The sequence below is a fragment of the Sciurus vulgaris genome (genome assembly GCF_902686455.1).
Source record: "Sciurus vulgaris genome assembly, chromosome: 12".
Classification (NCBI taxonomy): domain Eukaryota; kingdom Metazoa; phylum Chordata; class Mammalia; order Rodentia; family Sciuridae; genus Sciurus; species Sciurus vulgaris.
Genome location: NC_136473.1, coordinates 18,865,865 through 18,887,933, shown reverse-complemented (window position 1 = coordinate 18,887,933; position 22,069 = coordinate 18,865,865). Strand labels below are relative to the sequence as shown.

The 22,069-nt window shown below is 39.9% G+C and overlaps 1 protein-coding gene across 1 annotated transcript in view; it reads right to left on the bottom strand.

Annotated features, from left to right (window-relative positions):
- Positions 1-10,230: 10,230 nt before the first annotated feature.
- CDC123 (cell division cycle 123) overlaps positions 10,231-22,069 on the bottom strand; it is a 58,058-nt gene continuing 46,219 nt past the window's right edge. Inside the window, exons 11-13 of the mRNA XM_079106244.1 lie at positions 14,678-14,806; positions 11,053-11,190; positions 10,231-10,507 (exon numbers count right to left, since the gene is read on the bottom strand). Coding sequence (XP_078962370.1) covers positions 10,481-10,507; positions 11,053-11,190; positions 14,678-14,806 — 294 coding nt within the window. The 3' untranslated portion in view covers positions 10,231-10,480. The remainder of the gene's footprint in view (positions 10,508-11,052; positions 11,191-14,677; positions 14,807-22,069) is intronic.

Here is a 22,069-nt window from a genome sequence, read left to right as displayed (position 1 = left end):
TCAGTTAGTTCCGTTGCTCACAACTCTATCTTCTTAACTGATTGGCCACATTTCTTCCCATGATTCAAGTTTTCTCAGTTTGGGTTTGCATTCAGAATCCAGGAAGGAGCATCTCATTTCTAAGGCTCTTGATCCCAAGGATTCTCAATGTTGATTTCAAAGAAGACGAGTACTTCCAAGCAATGTGGATGGGAAGCAGCCATCTGACATTCTTCTACAGTCTCCTTCTAGCTCATTGATCCTTCTGCAAGGGACAAAACTTTGTCTGTAGTAGCCCTTCCTGTTCTGTTTATTTTTCCAACTATAAATTCCCTTCCAGGGTTAGGTTATGTTTAAGAGTATCTGAGTATTCGTCTCCAAACCTCCTTTCGTGTGCCTTTACCCAGTGTCTTCTTTCTTTCGGTGAACATTAAAAAAAAAAAAATGCTCAGGGGGCTGGTACAGAGGTACAGGCCTACAATCCCAGCAACTCGGGAGGCTGATGCAGGAGGATAGCAAGTTAGAGACCAGCCTCAGCAATTTAGTGAAGCCCTGTCTCAAAACAAAATAAAAATAAAAAGGGCTGGAGAAATAGCTCAGTTGTAGAGCGCCCCTTGGTTTGATCCCCAGTACCACAAACATAAATACATAAATAAATAAGTGCAAAGTACTAAGGAAGCCGGGGATGTAGCTCAGTGGTGCCTAGCATGCTCAAGACCCTGTCAGGACCGCAAAACAAACAAACAAACAAACAAAAATACCCCTTCCCACCATCAAGAAGTACAATACTGTCAGCATTACCAGTACATATACAGGAGGTTCTGCTTCTCTTGAATGTGAGAGAAACACAAATAAATTCTGGCTTTGGATATTTGGGCTTTCATTGAGTGAAGATATATGCCTTTTACCAGACAGAAAACAAATACACCTAAAAGCGATAATGTCACTTGACGTTAATGCAACACTTTTCATCTTCAAGGAGATGTGTAGACATTAAAGAATAAGCTGCCAGTTCTTCCCAGATAAGAATAAAAGCACAACACTGGGTATGAGCCTGTCTTATTCCTCAGACCTTCACAACGGGCCCTGCTCATAAACTGTGGCTGAACCGGATGACTTCCTATGAAGGAAAGGAGGGAAAGGCGGTGGGGGCAAGAAAGTAAGAAGAAAAAGAGAAGACCCGCAACTTGCCAAGTGCGTGTCCTGACTCGGGATGGCAACTTGGCGAGACACTTGGCTTGGACCTGGCTCTGATTCCTGTTTCTGACTTTGTGATGCACTGAGCTTCCCAGGGGATGGGGTTGTTGCCAGGCATCCCTCCAGCTGTGACAGGGCATCTTGGGATGACTCTCATGTCGTGTTCTATGCATGCCTTCTTCTTTATTCCAAATTCAGGGGTCACTGCATTGCAGAGCAAATTAACTTGAATCTAACTTTTGTAAAATGTGTGCATACATACAGATAACTTGTGTATTTTATCTCGCCCTCTGCCCCACCTTGACTTCCTTACTTGAGGCTGGGGAGGGAGGTAAATAATGAACCATACCTCTTAGCCCAGTGTTTTGCTGTGATAGGGCTAGAAAGAACTCAGTGAGATTAAGGACTGGCTGACGCTTGCTTAAGAAATCATACTATCAAAAGATGAGCCTGTAGCTGCTCAGAGGAACTGTTGACTGAACTTTTTTTTTTTTTAATTTTTAAATTTGTTCTAATTGGTTATACATGACAGTAGAATGCATTTCAACCACTGTACACAATGGGGCATAACTTCTCACTCCTCTGCTGTGCATGGTGCTGTCATACCAGTAGTGTAGTCATACATGTATACAGGGTAATAATGTCCATCTCATTCCACCGTCCTTCCCACCCCACTGCCCACCCCTCCCCCCACTCCCCTCTGCACATTGTTGGCTGAACTCTTAGCAGACAGGCATCTGGAACTCATGCAAAGGCCAGACGTGAAAGTGGGGGCCAAAACCCTTCCACAGTCTCGCACTATATTTCAGATTTATCTCTTACAGATCACTGTATTTCAGAGTTTAGTTCCCCACAAAGAATTCTCTTGCCCCGATTGTCCCAAGCACAACCAATAACCACATCTGTCCAAATCAGGGACTGAGTGTGACAGAGGAAAGCCCTAAATAAACCCTCTACCTTCACTTGCTCTTAGATGACTTAAAAATCACTCATTCCGGGGCTGGGGTTGTGGCTCAGTGGTAGTGAGCTCACCTAGCATGTGTGAGGCCTTGGGTTCGATCCTCAGCACCACATAAAAATGAAATAAAGGTATGGTGTGCACCAAAAACTAAAAATATATATTCGGGCTGGGGATATAGCTCAGTTGGTAGAGTGCTTGCTCGCTCACGAGCACAAGGCCCTAGGTTCAATCCCAAGCACAGCAAATAAATAAAATAAAAATGTATATATTAAAAAATAAATCACTTGCTCTCACTCTGGAGCTCACACAGCTGGACAACCACCCGCTTAGCTGCCGGTCACATCACTAGAGATCTACATCACTAGTCCTCCACCAGCTTGGCTGCAGATCCCACCTCTGCTATGTGGGCTCTGATGATAACGGTCGCCTGGGTTACTCTTCAGGTACCTGAAGGCCACTTCTGCTAAAAACCCCGACTCTTCACTTGGGCCTGCAGATGTCTAATGGGTGACTGGACCAGCATGAAAACGCTTGGCCTCTCTGCCTTCATGCTGCGTCTGCCTCTTCTGTTGCCTTAACCTTTGGGTCAGATTCTGCTCAGCTCTGCATGTGACGGTTGATCACCTGAGAAATGCTTTGTCCAGAACTCTAATAAAAGGTTGACTTGACCTGGACTGCCTAGTCCCTCTCCCTCCTCACTTAAGGCTAAAGATACCTCCCACCTGCCATGACCAGAAACACCAGACCACGAAAGAAACAAAAAGAGGTGGCACCCGAATTTCTGTAGAGATCTTTCCAAAAAAGACCAATATTCCTCCCCTTTACCAGTCTGTCTCTCCCTCATTAATCCTGTGTGTATCTGTATCTGTAATCTCTCAACCCCCTGAAGTAGAGAAGCCGGATTTGTGAACAAAGCTTCCTCTTCTCTGTTCTTTGGCCATGGAATAAAGACTTTCTTCTCCTGTCACCCTGGGACTTTTGTCCATTACAATACAAAGTGCAATTCCTTTAACACTTCCTCACTTCTGAGTCATGCCTGTGTCTCTGGAGCTGAGTGGCATGACAGAAAAACGGTTAAACAAATCACACTTAGAACTGATCACGTGATGGGTATCTGCACAATGGAACATAATGGAGGATTTGTTTTTATATTCTAGAATTCTTTTCTCATAAGCTCAATACATTTTATTAGGTCAACTTCTAATTTATAAAATTTCACTGTCAACACCTTATAAAACCAGCTATTTATGAATCAAAGTCCATCTTCATGTGCTGCTACTTGGCTACCACGTGTGTCCACATCTTTTCTTAGACATTCTTCACATGTGGCTGTGTCCCTGCTGCTTGACCATCAGATTATAAACCTCCTCAGGGTCAAGGGCTACGGCCTCTTACTAGTCCAGGACTTTCAAAAACTTAAACTAAGGGAATCAAAGAATCAGTAAAAGGAGAAATCAAAGGAAACAAATGTAGCAACCTAATGTTCAAAAACGAGTTGGCAATTCCAAAATATGTCACTGCTCCTGATGCTCCTACCCAGCCACCATATCACCACATTATGATCACACCCCAGGGTGGAGGAGAGCAAGAGACAAGGGCATCCACCCAAACCGCAATAAGCTTTCGCATTTTCAGGGGGCTGGGGTTGTGGCTCAGTGGTGGAGCGCTTGCCTAGCCTGTGTGAGGTACTGGATTTGATCCTCAGCACCACATAAAAATAAATAAACTAATTACATAAAGGTATAAAAAGAAAAGCTTTTACATTTTCAATTGCTTTTTCAGGTTCGTCCGTTTTCCTCAAAATACAATGAGAGGTAAGCGATTCATTGAGTCAGAGTGCAATCAGACTAAGGATACAAGGGTGCGGGGCCTCAGTGCAAGGGACCCCATGAAGCCAATAGCTTGACTGGGGGCACCCGACATAGTGCGCAGGGAGCTGTGAGCACTGTCACTAAATTGCAGGACCAGGATGACAGAGACGTGCCCATGGAAGTGTAGGACAGGGTGCTCACTCTGGGGCTGCCTCCAGGAAGGCCAAGTGCAACTAGAGTGAACCAACCCACTCACTGAAGGGGAAAGGGGTGGGCGGTGACTTGAACGTGAAAGGCAATGACTCTCAGGATGGAATAACCCAAGTCCATCTTAGATGCCACAGGGAGATTCCAAGTCTACCTACTTTGTTCTTCATTCTTCATCTGAGCTCTATGGTCCCTGAAATTGTAGGTAAAGTTGTTCTGAGGAAAGCCTGCCCCTTCACCAGATGCTCAGACTCCTTTTCTCCTCAAAATAGCAAGAATCACTGTCTTTTATCTTCGCGCTACTCTTTTATACCGTTTCCCAATGACCGTATGTATGTTATGAATGAGTGATCGGCTTCCCAGCTTTTCTTGTTCCAAAATCGCTGTTGACATTTTTGTACATAGTTCTTTTGAGAAAGGGGGAGGGTGGAGCTGGTCATTTGCAACTAGGAGAAATTGAGTTTAAGTCACTACTTGATTAAAAATCCAGAAATAAGTAGTGAGATTATCCCACCTAAGAACTCCACATATTATATAGCATGGTCTCAAGTAGGCAAGAAAATCAGTGATACAGAAAACACAATTTTCATCACTTTGAGCTCACACTGAGGTTTGAATAAAATCAAATAATGATCTATGAGTGAATCTCAAAATTATTCCATTGCTAAACATTAACACATTTTGTTGTATGAAGAGAGAATTGTACTTCACACATAAAAAACCAGAACAGTTCAAATTCACATTAAACATCTTCATGAGGGCTTTTGACAAATTAAAAGATTATGGGAACACTGTCAGAATCAAAATGGAGTCACTTGTGGCAACCTTAATCACAACAGAAACGTAAGGCTGGGAGGTCTGAGGGCGGGGTTCTCAGGAGAGCCTGACTGCAGTGACCATCACAGGGCGCCAGAACCTGACCTCGTACAAGGCCTCTGCAACCTCACACAGGAGACACTTCCGCAAGGACATCCGCCAGCTATGGTCTCTCACCCTGGACCACTGCCACCCTTGTCACTGATCCCTGTGGCCAAGGACTGTCGTTTCAAATTATCTTAAGTAATTCTCCTCATTTTGCCTTTAAAAATGTCCCACCTTGCACACCGTTTCCCAGGGCATGAACCTTCCCACTGCTACACTGGCTCTTCCCACATACGTACATGCCATTCTTTGGAGAATCTCTTCCTGATAGTTACTGAGGTTGACGATTCTACTCACAACATGGAAGAACAACAGTTTTTGTCATCTTATGCAATTTCTTAATGGAATCCCACATACTTGAACATGAAGACATCCTCTGGTTTTCTTTCTCAATTTGCCTTGCCCTGTCCCTCGAACTCCTACTATTCTTTTTCTTATCCAAGATCTTTCCTAACTGGATCCTTTTATTTAATCTTTCCCATTTTTAAGAAAATGACATAGACCAGCTAGTTCTAATCAGAAACCCCAGTATTAGTCCTGATTCCTCGTCCTTTGCATCACATGTCTTAGCTCATTTTCTGTAGCTATAACTGAATGCCCGAGTATTTATCATTAAATTAAAAAAAAGAGAGAGGTTTGTTTGAGCTTATTGTTCTGAAGCCTAGGAAGTTCAAGATAAAGTGGGGATATCTCATAAAGACCTCATGCTCCATCATAACACGGTGGAAAAAGGGATGGACAAGCTGGAGCACATGGAATAGAGAAAGTGAACAGAGCTGACCTGCTTTATAAAAACCCATTCTCTAAGAACTAATCCATTCGAGTGAGAAATACTCTAGTCCCTTGAGAAAGATATCCATCCCTCTCAAGGGCCCATCTTTCAACACTGCTACATTGGAATCAAGTTTCAGTATGAGTTTTGGTGGGGACAAACCACATCCAAGCCACAGCACCCAATATCCTGTCACCATCCCTGTCAACTCTACCTCCAGTCTCTCCCCGCACTCATCACAACTGCCATCACTATAGTGAAAGCCATCATCATCACTGCCCAACCCATTGCTCTGTTTTCCAAGTAGAAACCAGAACCACGTTATAAAAACATAAATCAGATTACGTCCCTCCTTTATTTAACCCTCCCATGGCTCCTCGTCACACCATAGGATGAAATCCCAGCACAGGACGCTGGGCAAATGGCCTGGTGCGACCAGAGCCCTGCCCCTCTGCCCAGGGCCTTTTTCTCCTTGGGGCCGTCATCTCTATGGAGTACAAGCCCCTCTTCCTGTGGCTGGCTTTTCATTCTCAGCTTAACTGCTGCCTCCCCACAAGTTCCTCCTGCCATCAATGTAGACGTCTGCACCTCTCTTTAGTATTCCCTGTTTGTCACGATTCCTACTTTTTACTTGCTTTCATTGTTGGATGAAGCTGGGAACACTCAGGAGGCACACGCAGCCCTGAGGTGCTGGGCCAATAAATAAACACTCGCTCAATGAATGAGCCGCCGTGACAGCGCACGTACCAGCTCGTTTAGTTTATTGAAAAGTCTTTATGTATTTAGAAATGTGTGTGTGCATGTGTGCACGCTGGGGACAGCCAGCACCCAGCACCTCATGCATGCTAAGTATGCACTTTACTTCTGAGCTACATTCCAGTCTCTGTGAGGCTTTAATTTTGGATTTCCTAGATTAAAAAATGCACACATACAAATGCATTTTCTTTGAGTAACAAAGGCCAGCCATTGCCCAACCCAACAATATAGTTTGTAGCTATTTTTTCAACTACCTTTTCTTTTGCTACTGTCTTATATTAGTATTTCTCAAGCCTCTTCTTAATGTGTGTACATAATATACCTGCACTGTACATGGGTGGTTAGTTGAGAAACATGAAACTGCATTAGTCTTCCAAAGACAGATAGTTCACTTAATGTCTTTTTTTATTGTTTCTTTTTAATTATACATGACAATAGAATCCATTTTGACAGAATTACAAAAGTATGGAATATATCTTGTAATTCAGTCCCCCCAGCGATTCTTCCCCTCTCCTCCCCTCCCCCACACTCCCTGCGCCCTTCTCTCTACTGATCTTTCTGCCATTTACCCATAGTTATTTTTTAAAATTAATTTCTTGTTGATGTGCACGATGTTGAGATTTACTGTGGTATATTCATATGGATATAAGAAAGTTATGTCAAATTCATTCCATCTTTCCTTTTCCCATCCCACTTCCCTTCCCTTCATTCCCCTTTGTCTAATCCACTGAACTTTTTATTAAAATCCCCTCCCACCCCTTATTGTGTGTTAGCTTCCACATATCAGAGAAAACATTCAACCTTTGGTTTTTCAGGATTGGCTTACTTCACTTAACATGCTAGTCTCCAGATCCATCCATTTAATGGCAATTTTCAAAGTCATTCTTTAAGGCTGAGTAGTATTCCATGGTGTGTGTGTGTGTGTGTGTGTGTATACCATTTTCTTTATCCATTCATCTGTTGAAGGGCACCTAGGTTGGCTACATAGCTTAGCTACTGTCTTCATTTAATTTCTCTACTTAATACCTCCTTCTTTCTTTGATTCCTTTACTCATGGAAATATGCAATAAATTTGTACTTACACTCATTTTTAAAATAATGTTTTTGAAAATTCTATTAAAATAAGAATTGGTTCTGATTAAAACTTATCTATAAAAAAATATTAGACTAGAAACTCTTAGAGAAAACCATTAGACCAGAAGTTCTCTTTTGGCCCCCATTCTGCTATAACCAAGGTTTTGAACAAGTCTTAACACCTCTGGGTAGCAGTTTTCTCATTTAAAAAAAAAAAAGCACAGGAAAAGAGAAATTGGCAGGTGAGGAGGAAGAGGAAATGGCTGAATGATCTCTGAAGTTCCTTACCACTCAAAATTCTCTTGGTTCTGTTAAAAGGAGTTTGCCCTTAATACAGAGATATGCAAAGCAGAACGATAGCACCAACGACCATGTGATGGGCGCTTACTGTTGTCAGGTACTGTATCAAAAGCTCTGCGTGGGTTATCTCATTTAACAAAAGCACGACCTCATGAGTATTAATCTCCCACTTAGTAGGTAAGAAAACTTGAAGCTGAAAAACGGAAGCCAATAAACTCAGTCACATATAATGGACATAATCCCCTCAGTCACTAAAAAGAGAAATGGTTGAGTGGAAAAACTTACGAACTCTTAAGATAAGATCAAAATGAGACTTTGAGACTAGAACTTCGGCCAAGCCTGCTACATTTAGGAGGCCCACGTGGCATGCCACCGCCTGCAGCGCACAGTTAACACGTTCTACCTTCAAAGTCAACAGCCCTGTTTTCTCTTCAGAAGGCAGGATTCCAAGAATCACGTATTCATTCATTTTCTAGATTCAAGCCCAAACCCGACACTTCAAAGAGAACGGTTAATGCCGATAAAATTAAAAGACCATTCAAAACTAATCTTCAGGCAGGCAGAAATAAAATTTGAATTTAGAGGAGTATTTCCTGCATATTGTTCTTATGTAATTATTAACTTAATACTAACATCAGGATCAGCAACTAAATTTAAACTGAGGAAACAATGTACTAAAAACACAGTTTTAAAGTACAGAGGGAATTGAGCTCCAAAATTTTCTCAGGAAAATTAATGCAAAAGTTTAATGAGTTTTATATTAAGAAATGTACCATTTATTAATTATCTGCCAGATTTTGCTTAAGTCTTTTTATTCTATGTAGTCTGAATGTTTACCAGTGACATCAATTGCATTTACAATTGTTGTTCTCACTCTGGTAAAGTACCATCTTGACAAAGTCAGCTTTCACAGCTAAATTTAAATCAATTCATGACAGTAATTCCTTTTGCCATGGATTAATGCCCATGAGCAGTTTAAAAATAGAGAAATATTTTTGAAGTACCTGTATCCTAAACATCTGGTCTCTGAAAGGCATTTAATATACTAAATCCAAAGATCAAGTGTTAAGTACAAAAAACTATGGTTTGCAATAACTCAAAAAGAAACTATTTTTCATCTTTACATATAATTTGTCTTAAATGCACAGAAAGAGGAAACTGCTCCACTTTTGTCTGTCTTCCTATAGACAGCAGCAAAACTCTGTTGTTTTCCAAACCTAAGGATGGAACCCTGGGCCTCACCACACGAGGCAAGCAAACTACCACTGAGCAATAGCCCTACTAAGTCTATTTATGTTCTGACGCATTGAGAAACACAGCTGCAATGAGTACAGTAGTCCTTGACAGGATATTAGATAGAAACCCTGGAAGACCGAAATGTCGATATTCTTCACATTCTCTTAGCAGACAGTAAGTCCTCAGTAAAGTAGATATTATTGATATTATCATCATCATTATTTAGGGTACTAGAGAATAATTACTAAAATGGTAACCTAAAAAAAAAAAAAAAATGACTCTACCTCCCCTAAAATTCCAAAATATTTTTTCAGAAAGCCAAAATTATAATTAAATCTATGGTAGTTTTACCAATACATCTTAGGGTAGCTGTAACATACTGAAAATCTACTGGTTACTTAGTAGTTTGAGAAGTCTCTACTCTTGTAGCTATACCCAAACTGAAGTTAAACTCGAAGGAAAATTATATGAAATTCCTCAAGTTTGAAAAAATATTTTCTATTGTACTGTAAGGTTCTATTTTTTATTTTTACTTTTTTGCAGTACTGGGGATTGAACCCAAGGGTACTCTGCCACTGACCTACATCCCCAGCCCTTTTTTATTTTATTTTGAGACAGGGTTATGATAAGTTATCAAGGGTCTTGCTAAGTTGCCCAAGGCTGGTCTTAAACTTGGTGATCCTCCTGCCTCAACCTCCTAAGTCACTGGGATTACAGGCATAGGCCACTGCACCTGGCTGAGATTGTATTTTTTAAATGGAAAGTAATGATTAAGAAATAATCCATTCCTATATAATAAACATAACTGTGTCCATTTTCTTAACAGGTATGAAAGTAGCAGCACAAGCCCAGCACAGTGGCACATGCCTAAAATCCCAGAGACTCAGCAGGGTTGAAGCAGGAGTATCACAAGGTCAGCCTGACAACAGAGACCCCCATCTCATTAAAAAAAAAAAAAAAAGGCAGCATAAGAAATACAGATAAATCTAAATAGACTATGCCAGAAGACTAAAGAATTTCATAGAAAGTTACTTTATTATCAGAACAGTATGGTTACCTATGTTTAAGATTTATTTATTATGTTATTTTTACAAATAGCAAAGTTCCTCCATTTCTCTCCAGGTGAATATACATGAATATAAAAAGCTGCCAATTTCCACATTGCCCACTCCTGCCCCACCCTTTAGGGTCACTGGGAAGTTGTGGCCTTTGAGCAGCCTCCTGAAAAGCCATGGATTCCTCTTTAACTTGGTCTTGAACTAGCTCTCAGTCATCCTCTTGCTGATTTCTTTTCTGTCAAAGGAAACCAAGAATACACTGAAAAATCATATTCTTCTGATTGGGATATTTCCTCAGCCAAGATCATTGTTTCTGACAGCAAGTCTAATTTTCCAAAGGTCTTAACAAAAACTGTCATTGAAATTTTTCACAGAAAAATATGCTTTAACTAATTCAATAAGCTAGTTTGTCACTCTCCCTCCTGGGTTAACTGTCCTCTTCTTTTTCTTTCCTATGTATACATACTCCCACACAGAAACAAACTTGGAAATACAAATATTCCCCCTTAGGTATCCACAGCACACACATCTTGTAGCCCTGTGACAACATACATACTTTACAGTTAGAAGTATTATGAACATTTTTCAGAAAGTATGCATACCATGAAAACATTTTCTATCATTCTAATAAATCATTCCTTCACTCATATTTCATTGCAAAATGATCTAATTTAGAAATTCTGATCCTTATATTGATAATCATCAAATTAAAGCCCATGTGAAAAGATGAACAGCAAAATAAATGCATATACTTAACCAAAATAAAAACATATACTTTACCAGCTTAAGAAAATCTATTAGTTTGTGAGCATCTTCCCCAGTGGAGAGGTCTACAAAGTCCTTGGGCAATCGGTAGCTCAGATAGGGGCTCGGCTGTACTGTAACTTCACTGTTTGTGCAACGAAAAGCTGGAGAATCCTTTATGAAGAAAAAATTTTAAAAAGGAAAGTCTGTATTATCTATTCTCCAAATTAGAAATGGCTAGCACATAAATTTTAACTTCGTGTTATCTTCTCCACTAGATAAGAAAGAAAATAAGATTCTAAAGTAGAAGAAAGCATCAAGATTCTAAAATAATTATACATATTCACTAGAAAATAAAAAGGTATCTGAAGCACTATAATAAATAAGGTATATGGAGCACTAGGCCCCTCCCTAAATACTAACCAGAGTGTACCCTCTGTATGCTGCAGTAGATTATAGACCTCTTGACTCCTCATGGGCCAAGACCTATAGTCAGTCATCTCTGGCCTCAAACAATCTCATATAGACCAGAATACTTATAAATATTATTTCCTATAGGTGCACAGTTAGGAAGTACTATTTTAGAGAATAATTAATAATGAGGACAAATAAGTTTGAATTTCATGTCACTTTTGTACTTACCTTAGATCATTGGACTTATTTGTATATCTCTCATCGACTATGTAAAAAATCAAGTATCATACTTAAAAAATCCTCATATGCATTTCTTACTGTACTTGCTTAGAGTCTTGCATATAATATTTACATGCTGTCTCATACCAAAAATATTTCAGAGACAGGAGGCCTTGGGTTTGGCTTCTTGGTGGCATATACCTAGGTGGGGATTAATGGTTTCCAGGAGATGAGGACAAGTTGGGAATGTGAGGGGATCAGAACCATGGAGCCCTAGCCATATCTTAAGACAGACAGATCAATCACCTGGCAGTTAAAACATTTACTATGTGCTAGACTTGTTCTAGGTATAGGAAACAAACTGATAAACAAGATTGGAAGACAGATAAGAGAAAGCAAACAAATTATCAAGACCATTGATAATAAAAAGTGCTATGGAAACCAAGAACCAGGGTGATGTACTAAGAGGATAACAATTGGTCTACTTTAGAGGAGTGGTCAGGAAGGAGCTTGCTGAGAATGGACAAGGTGGTAAAAGCAGCCTTGTGAGTCTGGGAGCAGAGCAGGCTTTGGAGGCAGTGGAAACAACTAGTGCAAAGACCTCAACCCAAAGTAGGGTTTTGTGGTTCTGCAGAACAGAGGGAAGACCAGGTCTCTGTGGACTGAACATGACAAAGACCGAGGAAGAGGAGAGAATCTGGGAAGAGCCAGGAACCACTTGCTGCTTCCATTTTTGTCAACCCTTAACCTCTACCATTCAGAAGAAATGAAAAAAAAAATTGGATCAGAGTTAATCTTACACAATTATTGTCTGTATCCAATAACAGTGACCCTCACACTTAAAAATAACACCTGTGACTCAACCACTAAGCCACATCCCTAGATCTTCAAAAAATTTTTTATTTTGATACAGCGTCTTGCTAAGTTGCTTAGGGCCTTACTGAGTTGCTGAGGCTGGCTTTGAACTTGCAATTCTCCTGTCTCAGCCTACCGGGTTGCTGGAATTACAGGCATGTGCCACTGTGCCTGACCAAACTCCTTCATTTTTAAATGGACAACATTAATAGTACCTGACATTGTGGTAAGTCCTGCAGATGCATCGAGAATAGAAGGGACACTATCCCTATTCTCAGAAACTTAGAGTCTAATGTAAGACATGGGCAAATCAATAAGCAATTTCAACAGTATGGCAAAATTCCAAATATGGAACTGACTCAGAGCTAGAGAAATGGCCAAAGAGGGTCCAGGACAGAGTAATGATGAAAGGAAATGTTGGACAGATGGGCAAAAGATTTTCCAGTGAAGGTGCAGAAGCAACCAAAAAAGCAGAAAGAGATGGAGGAGGAGAGCATGTGGTCCAGAAGCCAGGGAAGAAGCAGCGTGAGAACAAGGCAGAGGGCACTGTGTTCAGTACTGCCACATGGTTCAGGAAGAGAAGGATGGCAATTCCCAACAAGCCACTAAGGCCCCTGCCGGGAGCAGTTCTGCTGATAGGGCAGAAGCTACTGAAAGAGGGCTGAGGAATGTGGACACCAATAGGTGACAGGGGGACCAGCATCCAAGGAACCCGCTGTGCAGATTCACAACCACTGAGTGGGCTAAGAAGAGCAAGTTCTGGGGCAGCGTGAGGGCAACTGGTGTGTTCCCACCCATGCAAAAGTGCATATGCATATTCATACCAAAAAGAGCCCAGGAAACACTCGCTGAAGCGGTGAGGATGGTGGCCTCCAAACACAGGATTCCAATTCCTGCCTCTAATTCTGTTTTCTTAAATGATTATATAACACTTAAATTATATTTTTAAAAGATATACAATGTTCACTAGATAATACTAAATTATACTACTGGCTGCTTCAAACTTGCAATTCTCCTGCCTCAGCTTCCCAAGGATTATAGGCCCCTGTCTCTGCGCCCAGCTATATGCGTGTGTTTAAAAGAAAATTATAAACTCATCTATAATCCTACCACCTGAGAACCACTGTTTATAGTCTGGCATATAACATGCATATACACATACACATAAACCTCTTTAAGGTCGCCAGACTTGGCAATTTAGTGAGGCTCTGTCTCAAAAACAAACAAACAAAAACATACGTTACTTTTATAGGCACAAAAAAGCAATACGAAATTGTTGTTTAAAGAATATAGCTGTGAAGGTGGGAGAAAGGAGAGACTGGGTGAGCAGACACGTCTGAAGAAAGCTCCTTTTTTTTTTTTTTTTTAAGGTGGGAGATAGCTGACCATGGCTAGATCCTGAAGGACAAGAGTTGGCAGAGAGAAACTGAAAAAATAGCATAAGAGATGGGGGTGCTGAGCTGAGCAGACAAAAAGTTCAGACTTGTAGGGGGACAGGTAAGTTGTAGGTCTGATGACAATTCAACCAGGTGAATTCTCCTGAGTTGGTTCTCTTTTCCTACAAAGAAAGTGAAATGACGTGCCCAGAGGAAGGAGAGGAGAGACAGATGGGAGACCTGAGGAGCAGAGAGAAGGTGCGGACCAGCCCCCGAGGACCACGGAAAAGCAAGCTGACCAGGGGGACTCATAAAGCTGGAGGCCATGAGTGAGAAAGGCGCTGCTCTGCAGGAGCACAGGGGCGAGCGTGCGCCGTCAGCTTTCGGCAGCTGGGCTCAGGTCGGAGGGAACAGATGTGTCAAGATTCTTCAGGTGGGCATAGAAGAGAGCTAAGGAAGAGAAAAGAACTAGAAAAATATGCATCAGATGATCATTATTTCTCTAAAGTTAAATGCACAAGGGGCCGAGTATAGTTCAGTGGTGAGCACTTGCCTTAGCAGACACAAGGCCTTGGATTTGATCCCCAGGATGGCAAAAAAGAAACAGTTACATGAATGATCAGTGTACACCTTTCTTTGATCACCTCCATGAACAAGTAACTACTGGTAAATCTGTGCTATAATCTGCACTTCCCAAAAATCCAAGTCACTGACATGCCATGTGTCTAAAGAGTAAGTGAGTTATTATTCACTGGATTAAAAAGGTTGTCTTCATATCTTAAAAAACAAGGTCTTACCTGCTCCTGAGCATCTCCTTCACTAAAATCACCTTTTAAGTTTTTCCCAGATATCAGTTCTTCCCAAGTAAACAGCAGTGAATCTGTGACTTCACCAAATGGATTGAAGTCAATTAGCCACACCTTCCCCTGTAGTACGGACAAAAGATAAATAAGTATAAAATACTGTCTTATTAGAAAGGTATTTTTTATTTTATTTTATCAAAGACAATCTTACAAATCTTATAACTTATTTCAAAGGATATAAGTCCTCTAGGTCCCATCTGAGAGAAAGGGCCACTTGTCTCAATAAAGTAAACAGAGATCTAAAGGAAAGGTTGCCTGTGACTGCAAAGACAAGGGACTCAGGAAGGGCCTGATGAAGATCTATCTTTCAACTCCTGCCTCAAGTCACATTAGAATCTTAAGTCAAAAATCCAAGCAGGAGGACTGAGGTTGTGGCTCCATGGTAGAGTGCTTGCCTTGCATGTGTGAGGCATTGGGTTCTATTCTCAGCAGCAGAGATAAATAAATGAATTTTTTAAAAAAAGGTCCTTCAACAACTTAAAAAAAAAAAAAAAAAAAAAAACCCAGAAGCTGTATTTAAATAATTAAAATAAAAAAATCCAAAGCAGATCTCACAAAAAAGTTCAATTTCCATACATGGTATGAATAAAACGCTTTCTGGGGTATCTTTAATGCCACTGTGAGGAGGCAGGCAGGAGCTGGTGGTGGCTCTCAGAGCACCTAAAAGGTGGGGGCAGCTGCTATGAGTGGATTTATAAGAAAATACTAAAGGAAGTACGGATATACTGCTTTCTTTAAAAGTTAACAGAGTATTTGTTTCTAAGTGTGACAAAGCTTGACAGCATATGTAAAGGAGATTAAAAAATACAAGAACATTTGAAAGAAATGGTTCCTATTTTGAGAATATAGTAGGCAATCTGGTAGAAAAGAGACTCAGGGAAAGAGCACCTGAGTGGCTGAATTGCCTGGGCCAGCGTCAGGTGCATGTGAGTGGAAGCTGGCCAGCTCTGAGCTAACAGGGGGAAAGTGTACGGCCCTGCCAAGAAACCAGGGCCACCAAGATAAGGGTTGCAGAATGGATAACCACGTCTTTGAAGTTTTTAATCTTGCTACTCTTGGTTTTCTCACTGGCACATTCATATATTTGCACTGTTTTCATTCTAATAATAACTAGTTTTTGTCTATAAATGTGCAGCTGTTACACCTTGACTAGATGTGTGTGTATAAAATCAGACACACCTAAGGAGTGAGACTGCTGAGCCAGCGTTACCTCTCAGTTTCTCACTCGGATTAAAGCAAAATTATAAGAAAGATGAGACAGCTTACTAGCACTTGCTTCAAATATCAGAAACCTCTAGTGAGTGACACAGAAAAACTATAAGAAATTTTTGCCACATGTCAGATGGGTAAAGTTCTGATTTTATATAATCCCCAGGGGAAATCCTGCAGATTATCTTGCTGCTTGAGTTATTTGCTCACTTCAGTTCAACACCCACTTCTACATTCTTGGACATGTGAAATAATATCAGCTATCAATCAACATCTTGACATGATGTCAGTTTGTTTTGGGGTACCATTACTGATATACTTTTTACTGTACAGTATTTTAACAAAATGGATATTTTCTAACCTCCAAACCCTCTCTACTGGATTTTTTTTTTTTTTTTTTTTTTTTTTTTTGGTGCAAGGGATAGAACCCAGAACCTTGTGCAGGCAAGGCAAGTGCTCTATCATTAAGCCACAATCCCCAGTTCCTCTATTTGACTTTTATAACAAATAAAACCACCTAATTATTAAAAGGAACAAAACCCCACTACTGCATCTGTTAGTACAGGAATTGAGCTTTATGAACTAACATATGCCACACCGCAAAAAACAAAACTGAGAAACAAACCACCACTGTTAGCTGGCAGGGTTTGCTCTAGAATTCAGAAGCCAATCCTCTAGTGCAAAATAATAAGATCAAACTGGCTGTAGTCAGGCATAAAACTATAAGGATTAGGATTTTATAGTGGTGACATGTTTTTCATCAATATCTGAGGAACAAGACATCCTGATAAAATAATTCTATTTCAGTAATTCTGATAAGAGCAGTCATACTAGTGTTCTTTGGTACCAATAAATGACCACTGACCTAATTCAATCTCTGTGAACCAGACACTGTGCTAGACACTGAGTTATAAAGATCAATATTACACAGGATCTATTCCTTCAACGAGCTCAGCCTAGATCAGCCCCTCCTGCCTAAAAAAAACTCCATGAAAACCATCCAGTGGTTACAATACAGGGGTTATTGCTCTGACAGGAGCAAGAACAGGGTATTGTGAGACCACAGAGGAGCATAGGAGAGCCTGTCTAGAAACACTTTCCCAGGCAACTTGGGATTTAAAGAATAATTGTGATGAAGACCTGGGAAGAGAGGGGAGGATGGAAAGAAAAGCAGATCATTTAGGAGGAAAACAACAAGGACAATAAAACTAACACATGCAAAGGCTACAGGAGGGTAACCCATTCTGGGAACAGATTATTTTGGCTAAGAGTGTAAAACACCTGTGAGCTCCATAAATGTGGGGGGCTAAGGTAACTCTAAAAGCTTTCTGCTCCAAGCTAGATGAAATTCAGGTTAAAATTATCCCTTTAAATGTACAGGTGTGCTTATGACAAAGGGGACTCCCCAGGAACTAGAAGCCAAGAACACCATATAAACAGCTGCTGGCACTCTTGGGACAGCTTTCCCCCCAGGAACCCAGGACACAGGTGTTAGCAGCACACAGGTCGATGAGACTGCCATGATGAAGGGACTAAGGACCTGGAAGTGATCTCAGAGGGCTGTGACCTGTAAAGAGAGCGTAAGAAAAAAATGCTAATGATGGGAAGAGGAAGTAATGACGTCTTTCTCTGGTGAGGTTTTAGGGATCATAGGAGAAGCAAATGAAAAATTCAAACTTTAGGATCTTCAGGATGCTCACCAATGAAAAAACAAGCTCACTGAAGAGTTGTAAAGTCAAAAGGAAACAACATGGATGAGCATCTGCAAATATAATAGGGATTAATCATCAACCTGAGGGACAATAAAGACACTGGTGTTAGGACAACTTGGCAAAAATCTAGAAAGAGACAGAGCTGGATTGATATTGCATACCAAACAGAGAAATCTCAAGCAGATCAAAGGTTTAAATGTAAAACAAGAAATTATAAAAGAACTAGACAAAAAATTTCTTTTTTAAATTTTTGGCTAAAATTCAGAAATCATAAAATAAATGAACAACATATTTAATCATATTCATGGCAAAAGACTAATAACAAACTGTAAGGATCACAAAGGCCTAATAGTTTAAGGAAAAGTCTTACAGTTTTAGGAAAATAAAAAAGACAAATAGGAAAAACCATGAAGCGATAATTCTCACAAAAGATCCTTAAGTTTATAAAAAGATACACTTCATTCCTATTCAATAAGAAAAAGAAATTAAAATTATACTGAAATACCATTTTTAATAACCCAACTCAAAAAGCTCTAAAAAGTTGGATTTCCCAAGCTCTAAAGAAACATAGGAGGGGCTGGGGAGATAGCTCAGTTGGTAGAGTGCTTGCCTTGTAAGCACAAGGCCCTAGGTTCGATTCCCAGCACCAAAAAAAAAAAAAAAAAAAAAAAAAAAGAAAGGTAGGTTCTGTCATAAATTCTGGGTGGGGTTTTGTTTAATATTTCTATGAAAGGTAAAACTAGTATCTATTAAAATTAAAATCATCTAGCCTTTTGAGTCAATATCTCACTTCATGGAATTTATCCTCGTAGATAAACATGCACATATATGATATAAGGTGTATAGGGCTAGTCACCACAGTATAGTTCGTGAAAGATCAGAAACAACCTGTGTTGTCCTAATTAATCAATGGTTAAACACACTATGCTGTATATTCAAAAACTGAAATACTATGACACTGGAAGAAAATGGCAGGGCTGGGGAGTGCAGCTCAGTGGTGAAGCATGTGCCTAGTACTCATGAGGCCCTGGGTTTGATCCTCAGATTTGCAAAAAATAAAAACAAAAAAACTGGAAAGCTCTCCAAGAGACAGTTTCTTTAAAATGTTAAGAAAGCAAGGTGCAAAGTGTATACCATATATTGATTTGATTTTTAAACAATGTGAATGTATTATCAATTAAAAATTTAAAAATAGTATAGGGGCTGGGTACAGGGAGGGTCATGAGGGAGGTGACTGAGCACTTCTGCATCTTCACACTTGTGCTGGTTACACAACTGGATGTTTGTCAAGAAAAACTCTACAGTAAAGTGGGTGAATTTCAGTCTATATAAATTATTTCTCAAAAGTATGACCCCTTGGGCTGGGGAGATAGCTCAGTCGGTACAGTGCTTGCCTTGTAAGCACAAGGCCCTGGGTTCGATCCCCAGCACCGCAAAAAGAAAAAAAAAAGTATGACCCCTCAAAAATCAGCAGTTTTAAGTGATTGAAAATATAAAAGGAATCAATTTGAAAAAGAATTAACTAGAACCCACAGAAACATAGCTGATAAAATTTAAAACTGAATGTGTAGTCAATCAAACATATCAGATTAGACAAAGCTCAAAGAGAACTGGCAAAAGAAGATGTACCCGAGAAAATGATACAACACAGGACAGAAAAAGAGGCAGAAAAGGAGAAGAGACCTGAGAATACAGTGAGAAGCTCTAACATGCCTCCCTGCAGAGTTCCAGAAGGACAGAAGAGAAAAGTGGCAACATCTGAAAACACAGGAGCTGAGAATTCTCCACAACTGGCAAAGGAAATGAGTTCTAGACTTAGCTTACCAAAAACAGCAGACAGAAATAAAGAGTAAAGAGAAAGGCAAAGAAAAGCAAAGCAGAGAAAGGAAAAGTCAAGGCAAAGAACAATGGGATAGTATCTTCAGTGTGCTGAGAAAACAGAACTGGTCAACTGAAAATTCTATACCCAGCTACCGCCTATCACTCACACATGAAAGAGGAACAACAGCCTTTTCAGCCAATGGATGAGGAGGGACACATTATTAAAGGAAAGAAACTAGATCTGCAGGCTGGGCTACGGCTCAATGGCAAAGTGCTTGCCTAGCACACACAAGGCCCTGGGTTCAATGCCTAGCACCGTAACAAAAACGTATGGAAAAGTGAAAATACAGGGAAGTAGACAAATAGCACACAAAACCCCATTTCTTCCCACTCAGTTTCAACATATCAATTCATGGCCAATACTGTTTCATCTGTATGCCCATCCGTTCCCCGTGACTGTGGATTATTTTGTAGAATCCTTAAACATTTCTTCTGGAAGATATAAAAGATTATTATTGGCAAGCTTAATCTAAAGACATCTATGGAATACTTCATGAATTAGAAATTGTACTTTCTTTTTTAGTCACACATAGAACATTATAAGAGTGACCAAGTTGCAAAGCCAGTTTTGACAATACCAAGACTCAAGTTCAGAGTTATTAGGTCCATAGCAATGAAATTAAAAATTAATAACAATAGTTATAATTGAAACAAATACACAAGGGAACTTGAAAATTTTCCTATGAAATAGGAAATAGATAGTCATTCTATCTGAGATCTGAGATAGTCATTCTAAATTCTAGCTGTACATTATCATAACTTAAGAAGCTTCTTACAATATATATTCCAATGCCTCATTCCAGACTTACTGAATGGATGGGCCACCAATGTGACATTTATAGGCTGGTTAGAATTGAGTCAACTTGCCCAGTCAGAGGAAAGCAGCCACTATCAAGTGCTGCCAAGTTCAAACATACTTCAGTTATATTTCATGTAAGAGATCACTTATTATAAAAGAAGAGTAGATTTCTATAAGAATAGTCATAAAATAATATATTCAAGAAAGTGTCTAACTCTGATATAAGTGCCATTGAGTAAATGCAAATGAATTTTACAATATGGTTTGAATCTCTTAACAGAAACTGTCAGGATGTTTATACTGGCATGTTTCTCACTTTTAAAAATATAACTAGTTTCAGTTCTGCAAGATCACAGCAGTAATTAGTTATGCGTATGTCCAACATCACTTTAAGACATTCCTTAACTCTTTTACCATGTTAAACATCTGTATCTACCTGTCAGCACTACTGATTTATAGACCAGGGCATTTGCCAGGGATATATTAAGACACTTTGGCAAATTCCAACATTTTCAACTGCCAATATATAAAACAACTGCCTCGGTTTCAGTGTCTATACTATGTGGGCAGAAAATACACACTTCACAAGCTTAGACAGATTATGTGAACATTGAAATAAATGGGTTTAGTCACTAACTTTTTTGACACTGCTCACCACCAGGTCATTCCCTGCAATGTTTACATGGCTGTCGCCCTCACTTAAAGATGAACTCCTGGGCTGGGGATATAGCTCAGTTGGTAGAGTGCTTGCCTCGCATGCACAAGGCCCTGGGTTCAATCCCCAGCACCGACCAAAAAAAAAAAAAAAAGATGAACTCCTTCTAGGTCAGAGGTTATCTTGTTTGAAGCTTCCTGTTATTAGCATGGCATCTAGCATGTTACAGGCTCGTAAGCATTGGCTCCATCAGTGGTCTGACATGGCCAATATCTGCAAGTCAGAAGCAGAGCCAGGGTGAGAGCCTTTTAGGTCCCATTTCTGTCCATCCCATTACACCAGCTTTCCATGCTTTTCTACAGTTTGTTTCCACACAATTGAAAGTCTGCCAAGTAACATTCCTCTTCTTTGCTTAGTCTCATTTTATAGGCCCTCTTTCAAACTCTTAATAACTGTCATCATTCTGCAGACAGGTGAAAATATAGCAATGTCTTTTGACTTAATAGCTTGCACAGTTTACAGTCATTTGGGGACAATGTCCTATGGGTCATAACTTTTTGTTCCAAAAGTGATTCAAAGGTATCACGCACATCACTGCCAGAAGGCTGATTTGTGCACAGAGGGGGAATGAAAGGTACTCTGCCAATATATGGGTAACATATTAGAAAACACACCTGCGATTCTTCACAGTTGAGTCAATAAAGAGAAACAACAGGATGATGTTCAGAGACCTAAACCTCTAAAAATATTACATGTCTTGGACAAAGAAATCTTTGCTGCAGGAATTTTTTACAAAGTCAGGCTTTTTGTTTTCTGTTTTATCACAGAAGTTCATATCTTCTTTCAAAAGAAGATATACAAATGGCCAACAGATAATATAAAAAATAAAATGCTTAACATCACTAATCATTAGTTATGCAAATTAAAGTCACAATGAAGTATCACCTCACTCCAGTCAGAATGGCAAATATCAAAAGGACAAAAATCAACAAGTGCTGTCAAGGACTTGGAGACCGTGTGCACTGTAGATTAGTACAGCCATTACGGAAACAGTATGGAGGTTTCTCAAA